This window comes from Psammomys obesus, unplaced genomic scaffold (genome assembly GCF_907164565.1).
Source record: "Psammomys obesus unplaced genomic scaffold, mPsaObe1.curated_primary_1811, whole genome shotgun sequence".
Classification (NCBI taxonomy): Eukaryota; Metazoa; Chordata; class Mammalia; order Rodentia; family Muridae; genus Psammomys; species Psammomys obesus.
The window spans coordinates 4,087,435-4,104,683 of NW_026596125.1; the positions used below are offsets into that span (position 1 = coordinate 4,087,435).

The following is a 17,249-nucleotide window of genomic DNA, read 5'->3' on the forward strand; positions in this document are numbered from 1 at the left end:
TCTGCCTGCCAAATGCTGCCAATTAAAGGTATGTACCACAACACCAGCTGTATGTGTGTGCATCACATTTTTATCCACAGTTTCTACAGCACAGCAGGGTAACTATAGTCTATGTAATAGTTACAGATTTTAATATAAATAAAGAAAAAGGGCTTGCAAGTTCCAACACACAGAAACGGAAATGGTCAAGAGAATGGAAGGCTTAGCTTAGCTTAATCATTCCACAGTATAAACATGTATTGAATAAGTATACCGTAATCCATAAATAAGTACAAATTCTAGTCAACTGAAAACAAAACAAGCCCTGTGCAGGTAGCTCAGGCCTGTGATTTCAGGTTCCTGAGGCAGGAAAATTGGAAGTTAAAGCCATTCTGGGCTATATAGCAACACCCTGATCCACAACCCCTCAACCCTTTAAAAAAAAAAAAATCTCTTACAACTCCATCTAGAACACATTGAGACGCTGGTTTCCGAGGATCCAGAGAAATTCCTGTCTCTGACAGAAGTTCTTGAGAACCAGTACTTATTCCTGTTTCACGCTCAATTCGAGACTGTAGTGAATGAAGACTTTCATCACACAGTAACAGAAAAGAGATGATTTTTGCAGAAGTCATATTTAGGATGTGCACTATCTGTATAAATAAGAAAACACGTTTATTGACCATTTATTGCACGAACAACTCTGTGAAAGATACTGAGAGGATTTAAGCACAGGCATTATTTCTGTACTAGATAAAGCTCATTCCTTCTCTAAAGTCATAAACCCTTCTATAATTGTAAAATGACACTTTACAAGCCAGACTCCGCTTTGTTTTTCTAAACAACAGATTTAAGGTTTTGGTTTTGGGTGTTTTTTTGTTTGTTTGGTTGGTTTTTTTGTTTTGTTTGGAAGGGGTTGTTTGGTTGTTTTTTTTTTTGAGACAGGGTTTATTACTTTTATTAAATCAAAAATTCTAAGTTCTAAGGATGCACAAAAATCAAGAAATGAAAATTTTAGTTTAGAAAACTTATTTCAAGAATCATTATCACAGACCTAGAAGGAAATACTCCCATTTATCAAGTGTCTCATAAAGGAAAACCACAGAATAAAGAGATTTCACACAACAGCCCACTACTTAGGTCTTCTAACTTCCTTTTAGCAAAGATATAAATCAGGCTTCTAAGAAAGTAAACAATTTGTTAGGGATCACACAGCTGATAAATGGTAGAGCCTGGCTCTGAACTCTTAACTACCCCATGTTGCATCAAGAAACAATCATCCAATAGAAGAGACAGCTTTCTCTTTGAACAGGAAAATCCTAGAGTGGTAATCTGCCTAAGAGCCTAAAGTTGTGCAAAAACCAGTCTCATGCTCACTTAATGGTCCAGTGAGAGGAATAATAAGAATTCTGAGATAAGTAATGGTAATAAAAAAGAAGCCATATATATATATAGGTGAAGAGACTACCTAAGAATTAAAATACAATATACAAATAAAAAACAGAGATGAGACTCAGGACATAGTTACAAAAGGAGCATGAAGGAGGTAAAGAAATAATTTAAGAAGAAAAATTTTATGTGAGGCATGGTGGCATACTCCTTTAATTCCAGCACCCTGAAGACAGAGGCAGACAGATCTCTGTGAGTTCAAAGTCAGCTTGGTCTACATAGCAAGCCCTGGACAGCCAGTGCTACATAATAAGATCTTGGCTTTAAAAAAAAAAAAAAAAAGTGTGTGTGTGTTCTGTGTGTTCGCGCGTGCACATGCATACGGATGCATTTGGAAGCCAGAAGAGGGCATCAGATCCCACGCATCTGGAGTTACAGGTGGTTTGTGAACTGTTCAAGGTAGATGTGGGGACTGAACTTGGATCCTCTGTAAGAAGCAACTTAACAGCTGAGTTATCTCTCCAGCACCTGAAGAGAAATGAAATGCTTCTGTTTTTCCATTATTTTTATGTTTAAGCTTTTTCACAGTAGTTAGGAATTTCAACAACTATTTTGTTGCTATGAAATCACACAGCATGCCTTCCTGGTACAGTATATCAAAAATACCTTCGAAAAATGTCCAATAACACCAAACTGTTTTGTAGTTCATGCTTCTGTATTTTTGTTCATTTTATCCTTGCCTATAAATCTCTCCTATTCTTCTCTTTCTCCTATTAACTATAATTCTACAAAATCCAATCCTAGTTTCAGCCTAGGAAGTATGCTTAAAGCCTCCCAAATTCCTTGACTAGTACTCAACGATTTCCTTATTCTGCACAACCTAAATCTGATGCTTTGAGAAAGGTATCAAAATAAAGAGAAAGTAAACATTTGCTCAGATTCACTGACAGGTAAATAGTGGTGCTGCAAACTGGAAGTTTATGAACCACAGAGAACATGAACTCTTTCTCCATACTCTATGGCAAGCAAACGCTCACAGGCGCCTTCAGTGTAGAGAAGATGATGAGCACGAGGCACCACACAGATGTTGCAGACATCCGAACAAACACTCATACACATACAATAAAATAAGAAAGTCTAAAAGTAATTATTTTGAAAAGCAGGGATGATGTTCTTATTACTGGTTGTGTCAGGTATATACAACCAAATATTTTTAGGGCAACACAGAACTACCAGGCCCACCAAACTTTGTACTACTTACACACTGAAGAATGTCTTTTCTTTGGTATAGTACAAAAACAACCAATTCAAGAAGTCAGTATCAGGCCAGGCATGGTGGCATACGCCTTAAATCCCAGCACTAGGGAGGCAAAGGAAGGTGGATCTGAGTTCAGGCTATCTTGGTCTACAGTTAGTTCTAGGACAGTCAGGGCTACACAGAGTAAACAATCCAAAAAAAACAAAAAAGAAGCCAGATCTTTTCAGTGTCTGCTGAGACTAGTATGAACATGTCATCCACATCCTACTGAATAAGGCACGTCTAGATTAGACTCTATACATTTATGAGTTCTCAATCCAATTTTAAAGCTAAACCATGGGTTTCAGCTCCTTTAACTGTGGGTCGCAACCCCGTAAGGTCCAGGTAACATAAAAGGTTTCTGAATGAACAACTGTTAATTCAAAATCAAATGCATAATCACTTCAAAGCGTTCTCAGCAGTACCTACCAGTGTCCCACTGTATGGCTTCCCTGGAGCCTTCTGAACATAATAACATGCACAATTACATTGTGCCTGCCCTTCCCCCAAAAAAGCCAATGAATGTTTCCTGAAACATCTCAGCTGAGACCTTAAACGACTGCATGCTATGACTGCAGCATCTTTTACTGTGCATATAATCTTCTGTTATTATAAAAAATATAATCGTTTAATTACAGAAAACAGAGATTTTTAATATTTTCTACCATTATTCCTAATCAAGTGTCAAATTATTATATCTTTATTTAATATACTTAATTTATTTAAATTGCTGTTTCAATTTCATTTAAAAATTATTGAATGAATTTTGGCTTGTTATTAGGATAGAATTTCCCATTTCTACAATGTTCCTCTGCCACTTTGTGCTGAGTATTTATGTGAGGAAGCGTTCTCAGCAATGACTATAATAAAATCAAAGCATCAACCAACTTTGAAAAATGTTGGTGATGTTCTCTCCTGCAGCATTAAATATTCAACTAAGACTCTTTATGTAAATATAAACAAGCACACCAATCTCACTAACATAAAAATTATTTTTCATCTTTAATAAATGGGAAAATTGTATATATATAATACCTATCAAAGAATTTTTAAAATAAAATAAGTAAATGTCTGATTTCATATATGCCTACATTCTCTAGCAAGGGAAAAATTTCTCAGACAAAAAGTGAAAAAGGTTTACAAAGCTCTGCTATACAGTCAACAGGAAAGGACTGCAAACACAGTTGTTTCCAAATACACAATTTATATAAATACATTATGTATCTATAAATACATACATTAATTATATAAACAAATAATAAACACTGTTGACAAACCAAATCTAAGATTTGTAAATAAAAGGTGAGAAATTCTTAGAGAACATAGGAAATATTCAGTAACTAACTGTGTGCCAGAGAGCACCTAAAGAAAAAGTAATTGAAGATCTACTAATCAACACAGGTGAGATTTGCGAAGTGTAGATTATGCTAGGCAGGATAGCATGTGTCAAAGCACAAATATAGACAAAGGGTTGATGGCATGAGGAGCAGTGGGTGACAAGATGGTCCTTCCTGAGGAGGGAGATTAAGAGAAGCAGGCATGAGCCATGTGCTGGTTACAAGCTGACCAGTTTAAACATAACGGCAAGCAAAAGGAAAATGTGTTAGTTTCTTGGACATAAAAATAAAAAAAGCCTTCCCAGAAGGCAAGAGGCAGTTCATGTTCCACTGACTATAAGATGAAGAGAAAGTATACAGACTCAAGCCAGGTGGGAGCTTCCCTCACCAAGCCAAACCAATCACTTAACTCTAAATGAACAACGTGGCCACAGCACCAACCAGAGTCATATGGGGAAAGCCCAAAGACACCTGAAAAACCAGAAGAGACGTGTCAGGGTTAAGAGCACTGGCTGCTCTTCCAGAGGTCTTGAGTTAAATTCCCAGCAACCATACGGTGGCTCACAACCATCTATAATGAGATCTGGTGCCCTCTTCTGGCCTGCAGGTGTATATGCCGATAGAGCACATACATCCATTCGTACATACATTCTAAATGGGATAAAAGTACCTACTCTAAGGATAGATTTATTTTAAAACTGACACCAGGGAAAGCTCACTAAAATAATTCATGTTCATTTTCAACTTGTTAAGGTCAATGCAGTATACTACAATCCAGGCCATTAAAACTGACCTTTAAATTGAGAATGTGATCCATTAACACAAAACATCGTGGCTGCTTCAAAGTAAGATCAATAGGTCCCCCTCTCTGCTGTGGGTCCCAATTCAGCATCAACTGTAGCCAGCTTTCCATGGGCTCTACAATTAAACTGAAAAATGAAAAAAACTGTGTGAATATCATTTTGTTCCAATTAAACAGACAATTTTACAGGTTATTCATTTTTTTGCCCACAACTTATCAGTACTATTTTTTATCTTACTTTCAAACAATTCGTGTAATGACAAGGAACAAAACTTCTTGCAGAAAAAAACAGCCCCAAATCCCCATGTCACTCTGTGACTGGCAAATCCAAAAATGAGCCCAACTAGGTCTTCAGGGAAGCCAGTTGTTCCTTGGGCTCTGTTAGCTTCTAAGGCAATCCGCTGACTGGGAGTGGTCTCAGTTCCACAGCATCTGTGTTAGCCAATAGGATAATCACTGACCACAGTGACAGTTAGCTACTACTCACCTAAGATTCAGTTCCTCCGTCGCACTAGCCACTCTCCTCTACCAGTCCAGGCAGTGCTGGGAAGCAAAGCCAGCAAGCACGCTCAGCAAGTACTCTAGTGAGCCACAGCCCTACCCGTAACTACCTTTCCAGTGCTCAAGGACTCAGTAAGCCTCACATGACAGACCGCCAGTGCGCTCATCCTCCTGCCAAGGTCTACTGGATAATGCTACCCGAGACTGACAATCGCTCTCAAAACTGCCTCACCTTCCACACTTACCTACAAAGGCTGTTTGGCTGAGGTAAGTGGCTACTAAACCGAACTTCTCCGGTCATCTCTTCACATGCAAATATACACTTTGGATCTTTCTTCTTAATCTTCTCATGCCTATGAAAACAAGATACCTTAGTTGACAGCCTGATCCTTACAAATACTCTCAAGGTTTCTCACCACATAATCTCATTCAAGCCTGTGTTAAAAGACAATTTCACCACTATAGAAAGAAAAGAAATAACTGAAGTTTTTTTACTACCATTAATCATGCCAAAGTCCTCATGATTTCTTACCAGGTAAATGGCTGCAGATGATGCAAAAAAGGCCTATATCCGGCAATACATTCGAACACCATGGTCCCAAAGCTCCAATAATCCACAGTGGCTGTGTACGGTTTATTTTCAAAGAGCTCTGGGGCCTTAAAATAGAAAGTGCTTTAAGTGCCAAAACTGTAAGAAAAGAGCTGCTATTGTTCTGAACAACTATATTTACTGCCTTAAGAAATAAAAATGAGAATTTTAAATAATCAAATTAAAGAACTACTGTCTCACCAAATACTGCAATGTTCCCACAAAAGACGTACAGAGACTTCCTTGATCAACATCCTTGGCATAACCCAAATCAATGATTTTATGCATTATCTGTGAATAAGAAGACAAAATATGAATTATATTGTTGAAATATCAGCAAAAGAAAGGTAGGCTGAGGGTGTGGTTTAGTGACAGATTGCTCCTACTACATGTGTAAGGGTCTAAGCACAGCAAAAAATAAAAAGGTCAACCACTGAGATGGCTCAGTTGATAAAAGTGCCTGTCACCAAGCCTGATGACCTGAGTTTAATCACCAGGATCCACATGGGAGGACGAGAACTAACCCTGACAGTTGTCCTATACCTGCACACAGGTTACAGCATGCACTGCCACATGTGGTACACATACAAATAATAATAATAATAAATCTAAAATTAAAAGGCCCCCTACAGTTCAATACAGTGAGGACTCCAACAGAGAAATGATAAAGTACTATGATATGTAACTACTAAGGTCACTAAAATTTCTAAAGACTTAATATATCAGGGAGACTATAACAATAGGCATGAAACATTCTTCAGGTTTTACCTACCTTCCCACCAACATCTTGAAGAACTATATTTTCAGGTTTTAGATCTCGATGTATAATTTTGTTTTCATGCAAATATCGAATCCCAGATCCTAAATAAAATTTCAAGTGTATTGTGAAGTAACAGAAAATATTGCTTTAAAAACTCATATCGATTTTGTTTTCATTCTCAGTGTTTCTGAAACAGTCTCATGTAGCCACAACTGGCATGAAATTCCCTATGTAAGATCACTTCCAATTCCTAATTCTCTTGTTCTAACTCCCGAGTACTGGGATTGCAGGTATGCAATTATAATATATACCCATTTAATTTGTTAGAATCCACATTAAGGGAAAATGAAACAATTAAGTTTTGAGAAAATACCTGTAACCTCTAAGGCCCTTTTCTCCCACCTACAACACATTCTTAAACTAGACGTTGATGCCCATGACCTAGGAAAAGAAGCAACACCCAAACTTGGCTTTTAAGGTTTCTCCAAAGGTCCAAGATCATAGTTATTTTAGGGATTTTTGAGTAGTAATTCTGACTAAAAGGAGAATTTCATCCCAAGATAACTTGAAGAACTATCCCCCAAAAGATGAAATTCTACTATAAACAAAACTACTATGTCAGTGTGGGGGAGGTGCGAGAGGATGAATGAATGCTATTTCACCACTTTTTGTTATCATTGGCATATCTATTACACAAGGATACATAGCCAAAACAAACCAAACAAACAAACAATAAACAAAAACCTCCAAATAGAAACAAATATCAAAACATACTAGTTTTCATTAACATCATTAGAAATGGACTTTTCTAATTTTTATACATTAAAAACCCACGTGCTTTGTAGAGAATACAAACAGTTCCTCATAACTTCTAAGCAGTACATAGAAGTTTTTGTGAACCAAAAGGTCATTAAATCACATGATATCTTAGTATTAGTTACATACCTATGTCACTCAGTAAAGAAAGTATCTGGCTTTCTTTAAGTCCACAACAATTTTCTGGTTTGTTGAGTAACTAAAGAAAAAAGAAAAAAGAAGTCTACAATTTATACTATTGCTGAGTAGCAACAGCAACACACATTAATCACTATACTGTCAGAATATTCAAATAAAAAATAAATCACAATAAAAAATTATTAGGATTGGGGTATAGTGGTACATGTCTATAAGGCCAGCACATGAGAAGATGAGGCACAACCATGAATTCAAAGCCAACATGGGCTATGCTGAAAGAGTCTGCTTCAAAAATAGTAACAATAATAAGAGATATAAGGGCAAAAAATAAATACCAATTCCATACTGAGGCTGAGTAAATTTCCTAAGAAGGTTCATAAAAAGTAAAGACAAGGGCAATAGCACTTGAAATTGAAAAATGCTGACAAAGAGATACATTTAAAATTAAATAGAAAGAATGATTATAATATTAAAACAACTTTTTAGTAAGTGCCACAAATGTTGATACTTTTATTTAAAATGACTAGAATAGTTCCACCTTAGAAACAATTAAAAAAAAAAAAATGTTTTAGGCCAGGCATGGTGGCGCATGCCTTTAATCTCAGCACTCAGAGGCAGAGGCAGAGGCAGACAGATCTCAAGGCCAACCTGGTCTACAAAGGCAATTTTAGGCCAGCTAGGGGTAAAGAGTGAGACCTGTGTCAAAAAACAAACAATAAACCTAGGATGTACATAGTGATTAGTTTTTTTTTCAACTTGTCATAGCTGTAGCGTCATCTGGAAAGAGAAGACCTTATTGGAGGCAATGCTTCCATCAGGCTGGACAGCAGACAAGTCTGAGTCATTTTCTTGATTAACAATCGATGTGGCAAGGCCCAGCCCACTGTGGGAAACGCCACCCGTGGGCAGGTTGCGGCCCTGGGACATGTAAGAAAGCAGGCTGAGCCAGCCACAGAGGAAAGCCAATAAGCAGTGTTCCCTCATGGTTTCCATCGTAGTTCTGGCCTTGCTCTTCCAAAACGATAGTGATTCAGGATACACCTAAACTTTTATTTTATTTTTTTTCAAGCTGCTTTTGCTTGTGGTCTCTGTCACAGCAATAGAAAGCACTAAGATAAATGTTAGCAAGTATTTTCTGTAAAAAACCAAATATTGGTACTCCAAGCTATAGAAGCCATATAATCTCTGTCACGTTACTCAATTCTAAAGGTGTACATAAGCAGCCATAAACATGCACAGTGCCGTGTTCTGATTAAAGTGTATTTACAGAACGGGTGTCAGGACTATAGTTGTCTATTCTTGCTCTCGATGATCATGTCACATGACTCGAACACTGCTGATGTCTGTGATTTACTCTCTCAGTATCTCAAAACATCCACACTACCTTCCGAAGGTCTCCTCCAGAACAGTATTCCATTGCTAGAAGTGGCACATCGTTAATTAGAAAATTCAATTCCTCAGGGACATCACAGGCCTTTACGACATTTGCATGGTTCAACCTAACAAAAAGAAAACATTACAATACAAAAAAAAAGGTTTCCCAATGAAAAACGACTGGATTTGAAATGATAATTGGGGGTAAGCAAAATAAAACTGGTTTTATTTATAAAATTCTAAATTCTGATTATACTGAAGTTAATCTTAGCTAAAAAGCTAAGAAGGTATTGAATTCTGATTATCTGATTTAAATAAAGGAGTTTTACAAGGAAAATACCAACACTGTTACTATTACATTTCTGTGTGCCAAGCAGTGTGTTCTTTTTACTAGTTTACTTGTCACAATAATCTTAATACAAGTATATTTGTTAATGGTATCATTCATGAGAAAACTGAAGCACAAATTAGTTATATAACATAAGGTCACACACAAGTAGGTTGTCAGTGAAGACTGAAATCTGACAGTCTGACTCCAACACCTGCATCATACTGCCTCTCACACAGGCACAATCATAACCTGAGGGTTATGATTCTAAAATTCTGGACATATTTCCTTCCAGTTTTAATTACAAATATAGCTTTTTTTTTTTCAATAAATGTGAAAATCACATTATTTACTGACTTTAAAAGTTCTTTATTATTGTTGTTGCTAACAATTTATTCACTTTGTATACTGGTTATAGCCTCTCCCTCAACTCCTCCCAGTCCTACCCTCACTCCCTCTTTCTCCCCTATTTCCCTCACCTAGTCCACTTATAGGAGAAGTCCTCTCCTACTGTTTGACCGTAGCCTATCAGGTCCCATCAGGACTGCCTGGATCCTCTTCCTCTGTGGGCTGGCCAGGTCGCCCCACCAGAGAGAAGTGATCAAGCAGCAGGCAACTGAGTTCATGTCAGCACTGTCTCTGCTCCCCTTACTAGGGAACCCACATGGAGACTGAGTTGTCTATAGGCTACATCTGAGCAGAGTCTAGGTCTTCTCTATGCATGTTCTTTGGTTGATGCATCAATCTCTGCAGGACCTCCTGGGCCCAGCTTTTTTGGCTTTGTTGGTCTCCTTGTGGCGCTCCTGTCCTATCCTGGTCCTTTTATATTCCCTTTTTTCCATAAGACTCCCTGCGCTCTGTCTAAAGTTTGGCTGTAAGTCTCTGCATCAATCCCCTGCTGGGTGGAGTCTTTCAGAGGACATCTGTTGTAGGCTCCTGTCCTGTTCCCTCTCTTCTACCACTTCCAATGTCTATACCGTTTTCCCTTCTGAATGAGAATTAAGTATCTTCCCTAGGGTCCTCCTTCTTGTTTAGCTTCTTTAGATTTGTTGATTTTAGTATGTTTAGCCTATATTATGGTTAATATCCACTTATAAATCTCTGAAGAAAGAAACTGAAGATATCAGAAGATAGAAAGATCTCCCGTGCTCATGGATTGGTAGGATTAACATAGTAAAAATGGCCATCCTGCCAAAGGAAATGTACAGATTCAATGCAATGCCCATTAAATTACCAACACAGTTCTTTACAGACTTTGAAAGAACAAGTCTCAAATTCATATGGAAAAACAAAAACCCAGAATAGCTAAAACAATCCTTTACAATAAAAGATCTTCAGGAAGTATCTCCATCCCTGATCTTAAGCTGTACTATAGAGCAACAGTAATAAAAACTGAATGGTACTGGCATAGAAACAGACTGGTGGGTCAATGGAATCAAGTTGTAGACCCAGAAATAAACCCACACACCTATGGACACCTGATTTTTAACAAAGAAGCCAAAACCATGCAATGGAAAAAAGATAGCATCTTTAACAAATGGTGCTGGTCTAACTGGATGTCTACATGTAGAAAAATGCAAATAGATCCATACTCATTATGCTGAACAAAAGTAAAGCCCAAGTGGATCAAAGACTTCAACATAACACTATACATTCTAAATCTGTTAGAAGAAAAAGTGGGGAAGAGTCTTGACCTCAATGGCACAGGAGACAACTTCCCAAACAGAACACCAAGAGCTCAGCCTCTAAGATCAACAATCAATAAATGGGACCTCATGAAACAGACGCTTCTACAAAGCAAAGGTCATGGTCAACAGAACAGAACGATAGCCTACAGACTGGAAAAGATCTTCACCAACCCTGTATCTGACAGAGGGCTAATGTTTAGACTATATAAGGAACTTAACAGTTTTTTTTTTTTTTTTTTTTTTTTTTTTTTTTATGTTTTTAAAGTCAGAAGAGGGCACTGGATCCCCTGGAAAGCTAGTTACAGATGGTTATAAGTCATCATGTGGAGGGGACTGGAAACTGAAACGGAACCTAGGTCCTCTACAAGAGCAATAAGCTCTTAACAGCTTATGCCTTTCTTTAGCCCATAGTTATTGGGTTTTGTTAGTTTGTTCTTTAAAGTGACAATCTACTATCTTAATCTCTGCGCTCATCATCACAATGTAAAAGAGCCCTAAAATTGAAGAGTCTCATGTCCCAAGAACTAAAGAAACAAGTGCATGTACAGTGTCTGAGAATTTATATTAAGTTTTCCTGGTGACTCTGCCACTTAGCCAAGTTTGACAGCCAAAATAAAATGAGTTGGGCAAAGAACTAAAGTCAGAAAATGCTCATTTTCAATTCCAGTACCAGCTGTGTAACTGTGTCTTTCATCTTTCTCATCTACAAAACATGGCAATACCTGAATACACAGTTGTGATGACTAGCATAAGAATGATCTGTAAAGGATATTACTGGTGGAAGCACACTATTAAAGTTAAAATATATCCACTGTCCCTTTAAAGCTCAATTCTTTTCTCCTTAAGCACACACACTATTCTCAGTGACTTAACAGAATGCAGTGGGAAAAAATGAAGTATGACTTCTAAGGCAACTTCATAAGAGAAACATTGGTTTTTTTCTTATTCTCCTCATTGAGACCATTCCTCTGGGAAAGCTAGTTGACATGCCATTAAAACGTGTGCACGTCTCTATGGAGAGGTGCCCTTACTGAAGAGCTCTTTTTGCCTCTGGACAATAGCCACATGACTCCAGCTTTGGTCAAGCCAAGGAAATTTCTCAGGAGAGGCCCTAAGCTAGAACCACAATCAATTCTGTTACAAACTACAGATACTAAATATTCAGGGTTTTATGCTATGAAATTTTGGGATAGTTGTCTATAAAACATTAGATGCACTATGTAATAAAAATTAAGTACAAAAAGAAATGATGATTTATCTACTGGTCACAAAGTTGCCCAATATTCAGAAGAAACATTTAAAGTGCTAGGTTGAGAATGTTATCTAGCTAATTCAAACTATAACTTTCTTAGTCATATGTGATAAAACTTTCTAAAATAGAACACATATATTCAATGACAAAATTACATTCCCCAAAAGAAAAGTGGACCCCTAACCTCTTTTCCTACTATTGAAAACTGGCTGGGCTGCAGAACTGAAGAAACCTAAGTCATAGTAAACACTTACTTTTTCATGATCTGGATTTCATGGCACCATCGTTCTCTGTTTTTGGTACTTAGCTCTAGGCGACAAGACTTAATTGCTATTTTGAGATCAAGTTCCTGTCAAAAAGAAAATATAAATAAATCAGGTTCTTGTACAGATTTACTTACAATCAAAGAAATGTCAACTCCAAAAATAAAGCACTTTTTAGCTTATTAATTATATATATTATCTATAGCTCTCTTTAGCCAATATTACCTACATGAACCATAATACTATTATACCAATGATTTGACGCTGATGTCAAATACACCATAGTACATAAGCTGAACTGACTGAGCAGACCCTACAACAGGCCTCTTAAGAAGATTGGATGTACTGGTTAATACGTTAGAATACTGTCTCAAACATACTACTAGAAATATACAAAGATTCCATTTCCCCAATCAGTCCTGTCTCCAAACTTATTCAAAACAACAAACAAGCGCCTTAAACTCTACTATAACGAGAATGAAGATGATAATTCCAGGCTCCCTAGGCTCCAAACAGCAAGTTTTCATACCAGGCAGGTCTATTGCAAAACAAAAGCAAACAAAATCTTCTAACACAGCCAGGAGTGGTGCACAGTCCTTTAATCCAGCACTCAGGGAGGCAGTGGCAGGTGGATCTCTGTGAGTTTGAGGCCAGCCTGGACTACAAAGCTAGTCCAGGACAGCCAAGGCTACAGAGAGAAACCCTGTCTCAGAAAGAAAACCAAACCAAACAAAACCAACCAACCGATTAAAAGAAAAGAAACCCTCTAGCACTAGATCCCAATCTTTGCATTTCAAATGACTTGGAAAACATCCAGTGACTTGTACTTCCGTTCACGTATCTGTCATACAAATCCAAGACTCATGCCTGTGATTAGTAATTTCACTGATTCTGACTAAAAATTAAACTATCCTATGCACATTACAGGAAACAGCCGGACTTCAAGATATCCTGGCAACACCAATAAAGCAGTCAGAACAGGATATCCTACATTAAGAGCCCCAAAGAGCTTCATGAATGTGACATCTCTGACACAAGCCAAGGGCGTGGTAAGGTTGCAGAGTAGTGAGAGAAGTATCCAGGGGCTGAAAGAGGAAAGGGGAAGTGAGGAGCAAGACTCAGCTTAGATGGGATAGTCTGAATTAGGAATCAGGAGGAAGAATAAAGCTAAATCAACACAGTTTGTAGTGCAGCGGTTGGGGGCTGACAGAACTGACAAGCTCGCTTTGCCAGAATGCTCGCTTCTTTCATCTTTCAGCTTTTTTTTTTTAAAGCAGATGGGTATGATAGCAGTTACATCCTTTATAAAATGTTATAACCATGGAGACTGCAGCACAACGAAGACAATAAGCTTCAGAGCTTATGAATTGGAGGCAGAAGGTTTTCTATTTTATATAGGACCTATATTTTATATAGGTCCCAACTGAGAGAGATCCTTCAACTCCTTGGTTTCTTATACTTCACCTACTCCATGGAACTCAATCTTTTCAGAAAATATTCTCTGGAAACTTTATAGTTGCCTAACAACGTAGCCCAAATGGTAGACCATTCGCCTAGCATGTGCAAGGCATTAACAACAACACATTAAAAAAGGCAAAGTAACTGTCGTTTGAAAATCTTTTAAAAGCACGAGTAACTGCTGCTGCAATGGTTCAATGTTTTTAATTAAATCAAGACAAAATTCCTGAGCCCAACGTTACCTGCCTTCTACAGAACAAACCCCTCATCTTCCAGTCTATCTCCTTCCCTTTGAAGCATCTTCACCACCTGACCTTCACACTGTTCTTTCCTCAAATGCTCCAGTTCCAGGAGCCCGTCCGTGTTTCCAAAGGTTCAACTCTGGACACCAGGAAGGCCCTTCCTCGGCTACTCCAGTCTCCAGTGGATTACGTTGCACTGAGGGAGCGCGCAGCAGCGCACACGAAAACACACACACACACACACACACACACACACACACACACACACACACACACACACCCACCCACCCACCCACCCACCCACCACTGACACTCGATATTCACACGTCCCCCTCGGCACCCCTCACCGCGGCGACAGCTCCATCTCATTCACCCGCCCAGGGACCGCAGACACAGCTGGAACTCGGCCATCCAGCTCAGAAGCACAGTGTCCCCCGCACTGGCCCATCTCCCCTCCCTCCCCCGGCGCTGCCCAAGGTCTCCGCGACCACCTCTCCCACCCTGACTGACAGCCGGAGTTCCAGGGACGCCAGGCAGACCCGGCGCCGCTGCTCCCGCCCCTCGCCTCACCCGGTGCTGGTACAGGCAGACGTTCCCGAAGCCGCCGGTGCCGAGCCGCTCCCGCATCTCCCACGGGCCACCCGCGCCCGGCCGCAGCCCCGGGGGCCGCTCCATGGGGCGGGAGCGCCAGGCGCCTCAGGCTGCGCCGCCGGTCACAGGCCGGTTCCGGGCCACCGAGGCTCGCGCGGCCTTCTCGCGAGGCCTACGCGTCACTTCCGCTAGCTGCCGCGGGAAAAGTCCCGCCCCAGCCTTCTGGAGTCGCCCTGGGATAGGTGCTGGCGAGTGGGCTGGGCTCGAGCGGGTTGCTCTGTGGTTATCTACTGGGCTGCGAGGGCTTCGCGCGTGGGACTTTTATTTTATTTTAGTTTGTGCATATATTTTTAAGTTAGTTCCTTGAGGGCTTCATAAAATGTGTATTTATTTTAAAATAGCTCTCTCTCCAAACCCTAACCTTACCCACCCCGTCCACATTTCATCTTTTTCAGAGCTCTGCTTTCTGCCCCTCGAACCCGCTGGCCGGCTGTTAAGGGCCACCGTAAATATGAAAAAAAAAACCTACGCAAACCGACCTGTTGGTTTATTAGCCATCGAAATCCACTATGGCTCTCTACACAACTATTCAGAATCTCTATCATCCCAAACCACCCAAGGATGTGACGTTACTCCGGACTGAAAACTTTCTCCGGACTTTGTGAGTGTCCCTACGGACCTCGCTGCTCATCGGCCTTGCCAACGCAGGTGCGCCACAGGGCTGCAAAGTCAAGCTTGGGGGAGCTCTTGGTCCAACAGAGTATACTTCTGAGTGGCAGGTTGCAGAGGGAGTGTACCCGCCTAGCCATTTGAGCGGGTTATTGGCTTAATGAAACCCAGTTGTCTTGTTCTGAGACACGATCTCGTACTGTCCAGCCTGGTCTAGAATTTGCTATTCCTTTATCTTTCCAATGCGGCAATTACAGGCTTGTAGCATCCTACCAGGCTGATGCTAGAAATGCTAATAACTCAAATGTGTAAGAGTCAGCCTAGAATCAATTCTCAGCGTCAGCATGCAAGCCGATGTTGTGGGTAACTGATGAGTAGTATTAGACAGCTGGTTTCTATTACTTTCACGTCTCCTAGAAATGAGCCTCTGAGAACCGACTTCCTAGAGCAGCCTGTCGCGTAACGGTATAAAACCTCATTTGCTGCGTATGACAGAGCTAGGAGTGCTAGGTATGTCGTTTCCACAGGTGGGATGTAACTTCACAATTTGCACTTGAGATACTGAAAACTATAGCCAGGATAATGTTGACTGCGCTCACCACGTTGGTTCCCACAGTTAGTTCACTTTTTAAATATTCTATTCCTAAAACACAACTCAAGGTTTGTTGATTGTTAATATATATATCACAGGGTCTTTATAGCCCTGTCTGACCTGGAGCTTTCTTTGTAGACCAGGCTGTCCTCAAACTCAGAAAGATCTGTGTAGGTATAAGGTTATTGTGTAGTTCAAATGCTGATTTCTGTTACCCTCCCCCTCCCCCGGATCTGGTTGCAGTTATTGTTCTGAGAATCTGTCTCAATGTTGTGTAAACACTGCTCCCCAGCTGTCCCCTGATATGCCAATAAAGCAGCATATAGTTAATCGATGAACAGGGGAGAGAATAGGGCTGAACTTCCTGGGGAAGAGGAGTTAAAAGAGGAAGTAGGGAATTGAGCCAGGGGCAGAAGTCCAGGAGGGACTAGGAGTAAGAGCTTGGCCAGGAAAACTATAGAGCACAAGTATTTCTGGGCTGTATGCTGGGAAGAAGCCAAATTAGCTTAGGGGGTTAAGAATAAATTAATCACTGCTCAGTCACTGTGTTGTGAAGCTTATTAAACATATATAAAAAAGTCTCAATTATTCATGTGATAACCAGGTTAAGAGAGAAACTGAGAAGCAAAACACAGTTTTATAAAAATAACTTTAACAGATCTGCCTGCTGAATGCTAAGATTAAAGAACTGGCCCTTTTTCTTTTTTACCTGTAGAACTGTTTATTCCAGGCTCCACAATCTTCAGGTTTCCAAGACTGTTTTTTTGTTGTTATTGTTGTTCATAAGCAAAATAGAGGTCAGGAGATTTTTATGAGAACTAGGTGAAACTGCGCCCAATGAAGAACAATTATTCTCTTTTGGCTTCAGTCCTACAGCATTCTCCTATGGTCACACTGCTCCTTCCCCATGTGCTGCTCACTGGATCACTGTTTCCTTAAATCAGTCATCTTTAGGATAGCATTAACATGTTTGCCCTCTTTATTCTGTAAATTCATTATGGTCTAGACCCTGAAATCCCTGAAGCCCTATCACCAACCATCTACTAGAACCCTGGATGTATCCATTAGGTAACTCAGCTATTTAAACACCTAAAACATGAAACATCTAAAATGCATTCAAAGCCCTATCACCAATCCTGATGTGCATGAGTTTTAGGCAATCTGGACACATCTATAACTCAGGT

The 17,249-nt window shown here is 39.7% G+C and overlaps 1 protein-coding gene across 2 annotated transcripts in view; it reads right to left on the reverse strand.

Moving 5' to 3' along the window:
- Chuk (component of inhibitor of nuclear factor kappa B kinase complex) overlaps positions 1–14,964 on the reverse strand; it is a 32,195-nt gene extending 17,231 nt beyond the window's left edge. For both annotated transcript variants that reach the window (XM_055591485.1, XM_055591484.1), the window contains exons 1-10: positions 14,784–14,964; positions 12,505–12,599; positions 8,993–9,107; positions 7,600–7,669; positions 6,667–6,755; positions 6,096–6,185; positions 5,838–5,962; positions 5,551–5,658; positions 4,796–4,931; positions 438–632 (exon numbers count right to left, since the gene is read on the reverse strand). In XM_055591485.1, coding sequence (XP_055447460.1) covers positions 438–632; positions 4,796–4,931; positions 5,551–5,658; positions 5,838–5,962; positions 6,096–6,185; positions 6,667–6,755; positions 7,600–7,669; positions 8,993–9,107; positions 12,505–12,599; positions 14,784–14,888 — 1,128 coding nt within the window. In that variant the 5' untranslated portion in view covers positions 14,889–14,964. The remainder of the gene's footprint in view (positions 1–437; positions 633–4,795; positions 4,932–5,550; positions 5,659–5,837; positions 5,963–6,095; positions 6,186–6,666; positions 6,756–7,599; positions 7,670–8,992; positions 9,108–12,504; positions 12,600–14,783) is intronic.
- Between the last annotated feature and the right edge of the window lie 2,285 nt (positions 14,965–17,249).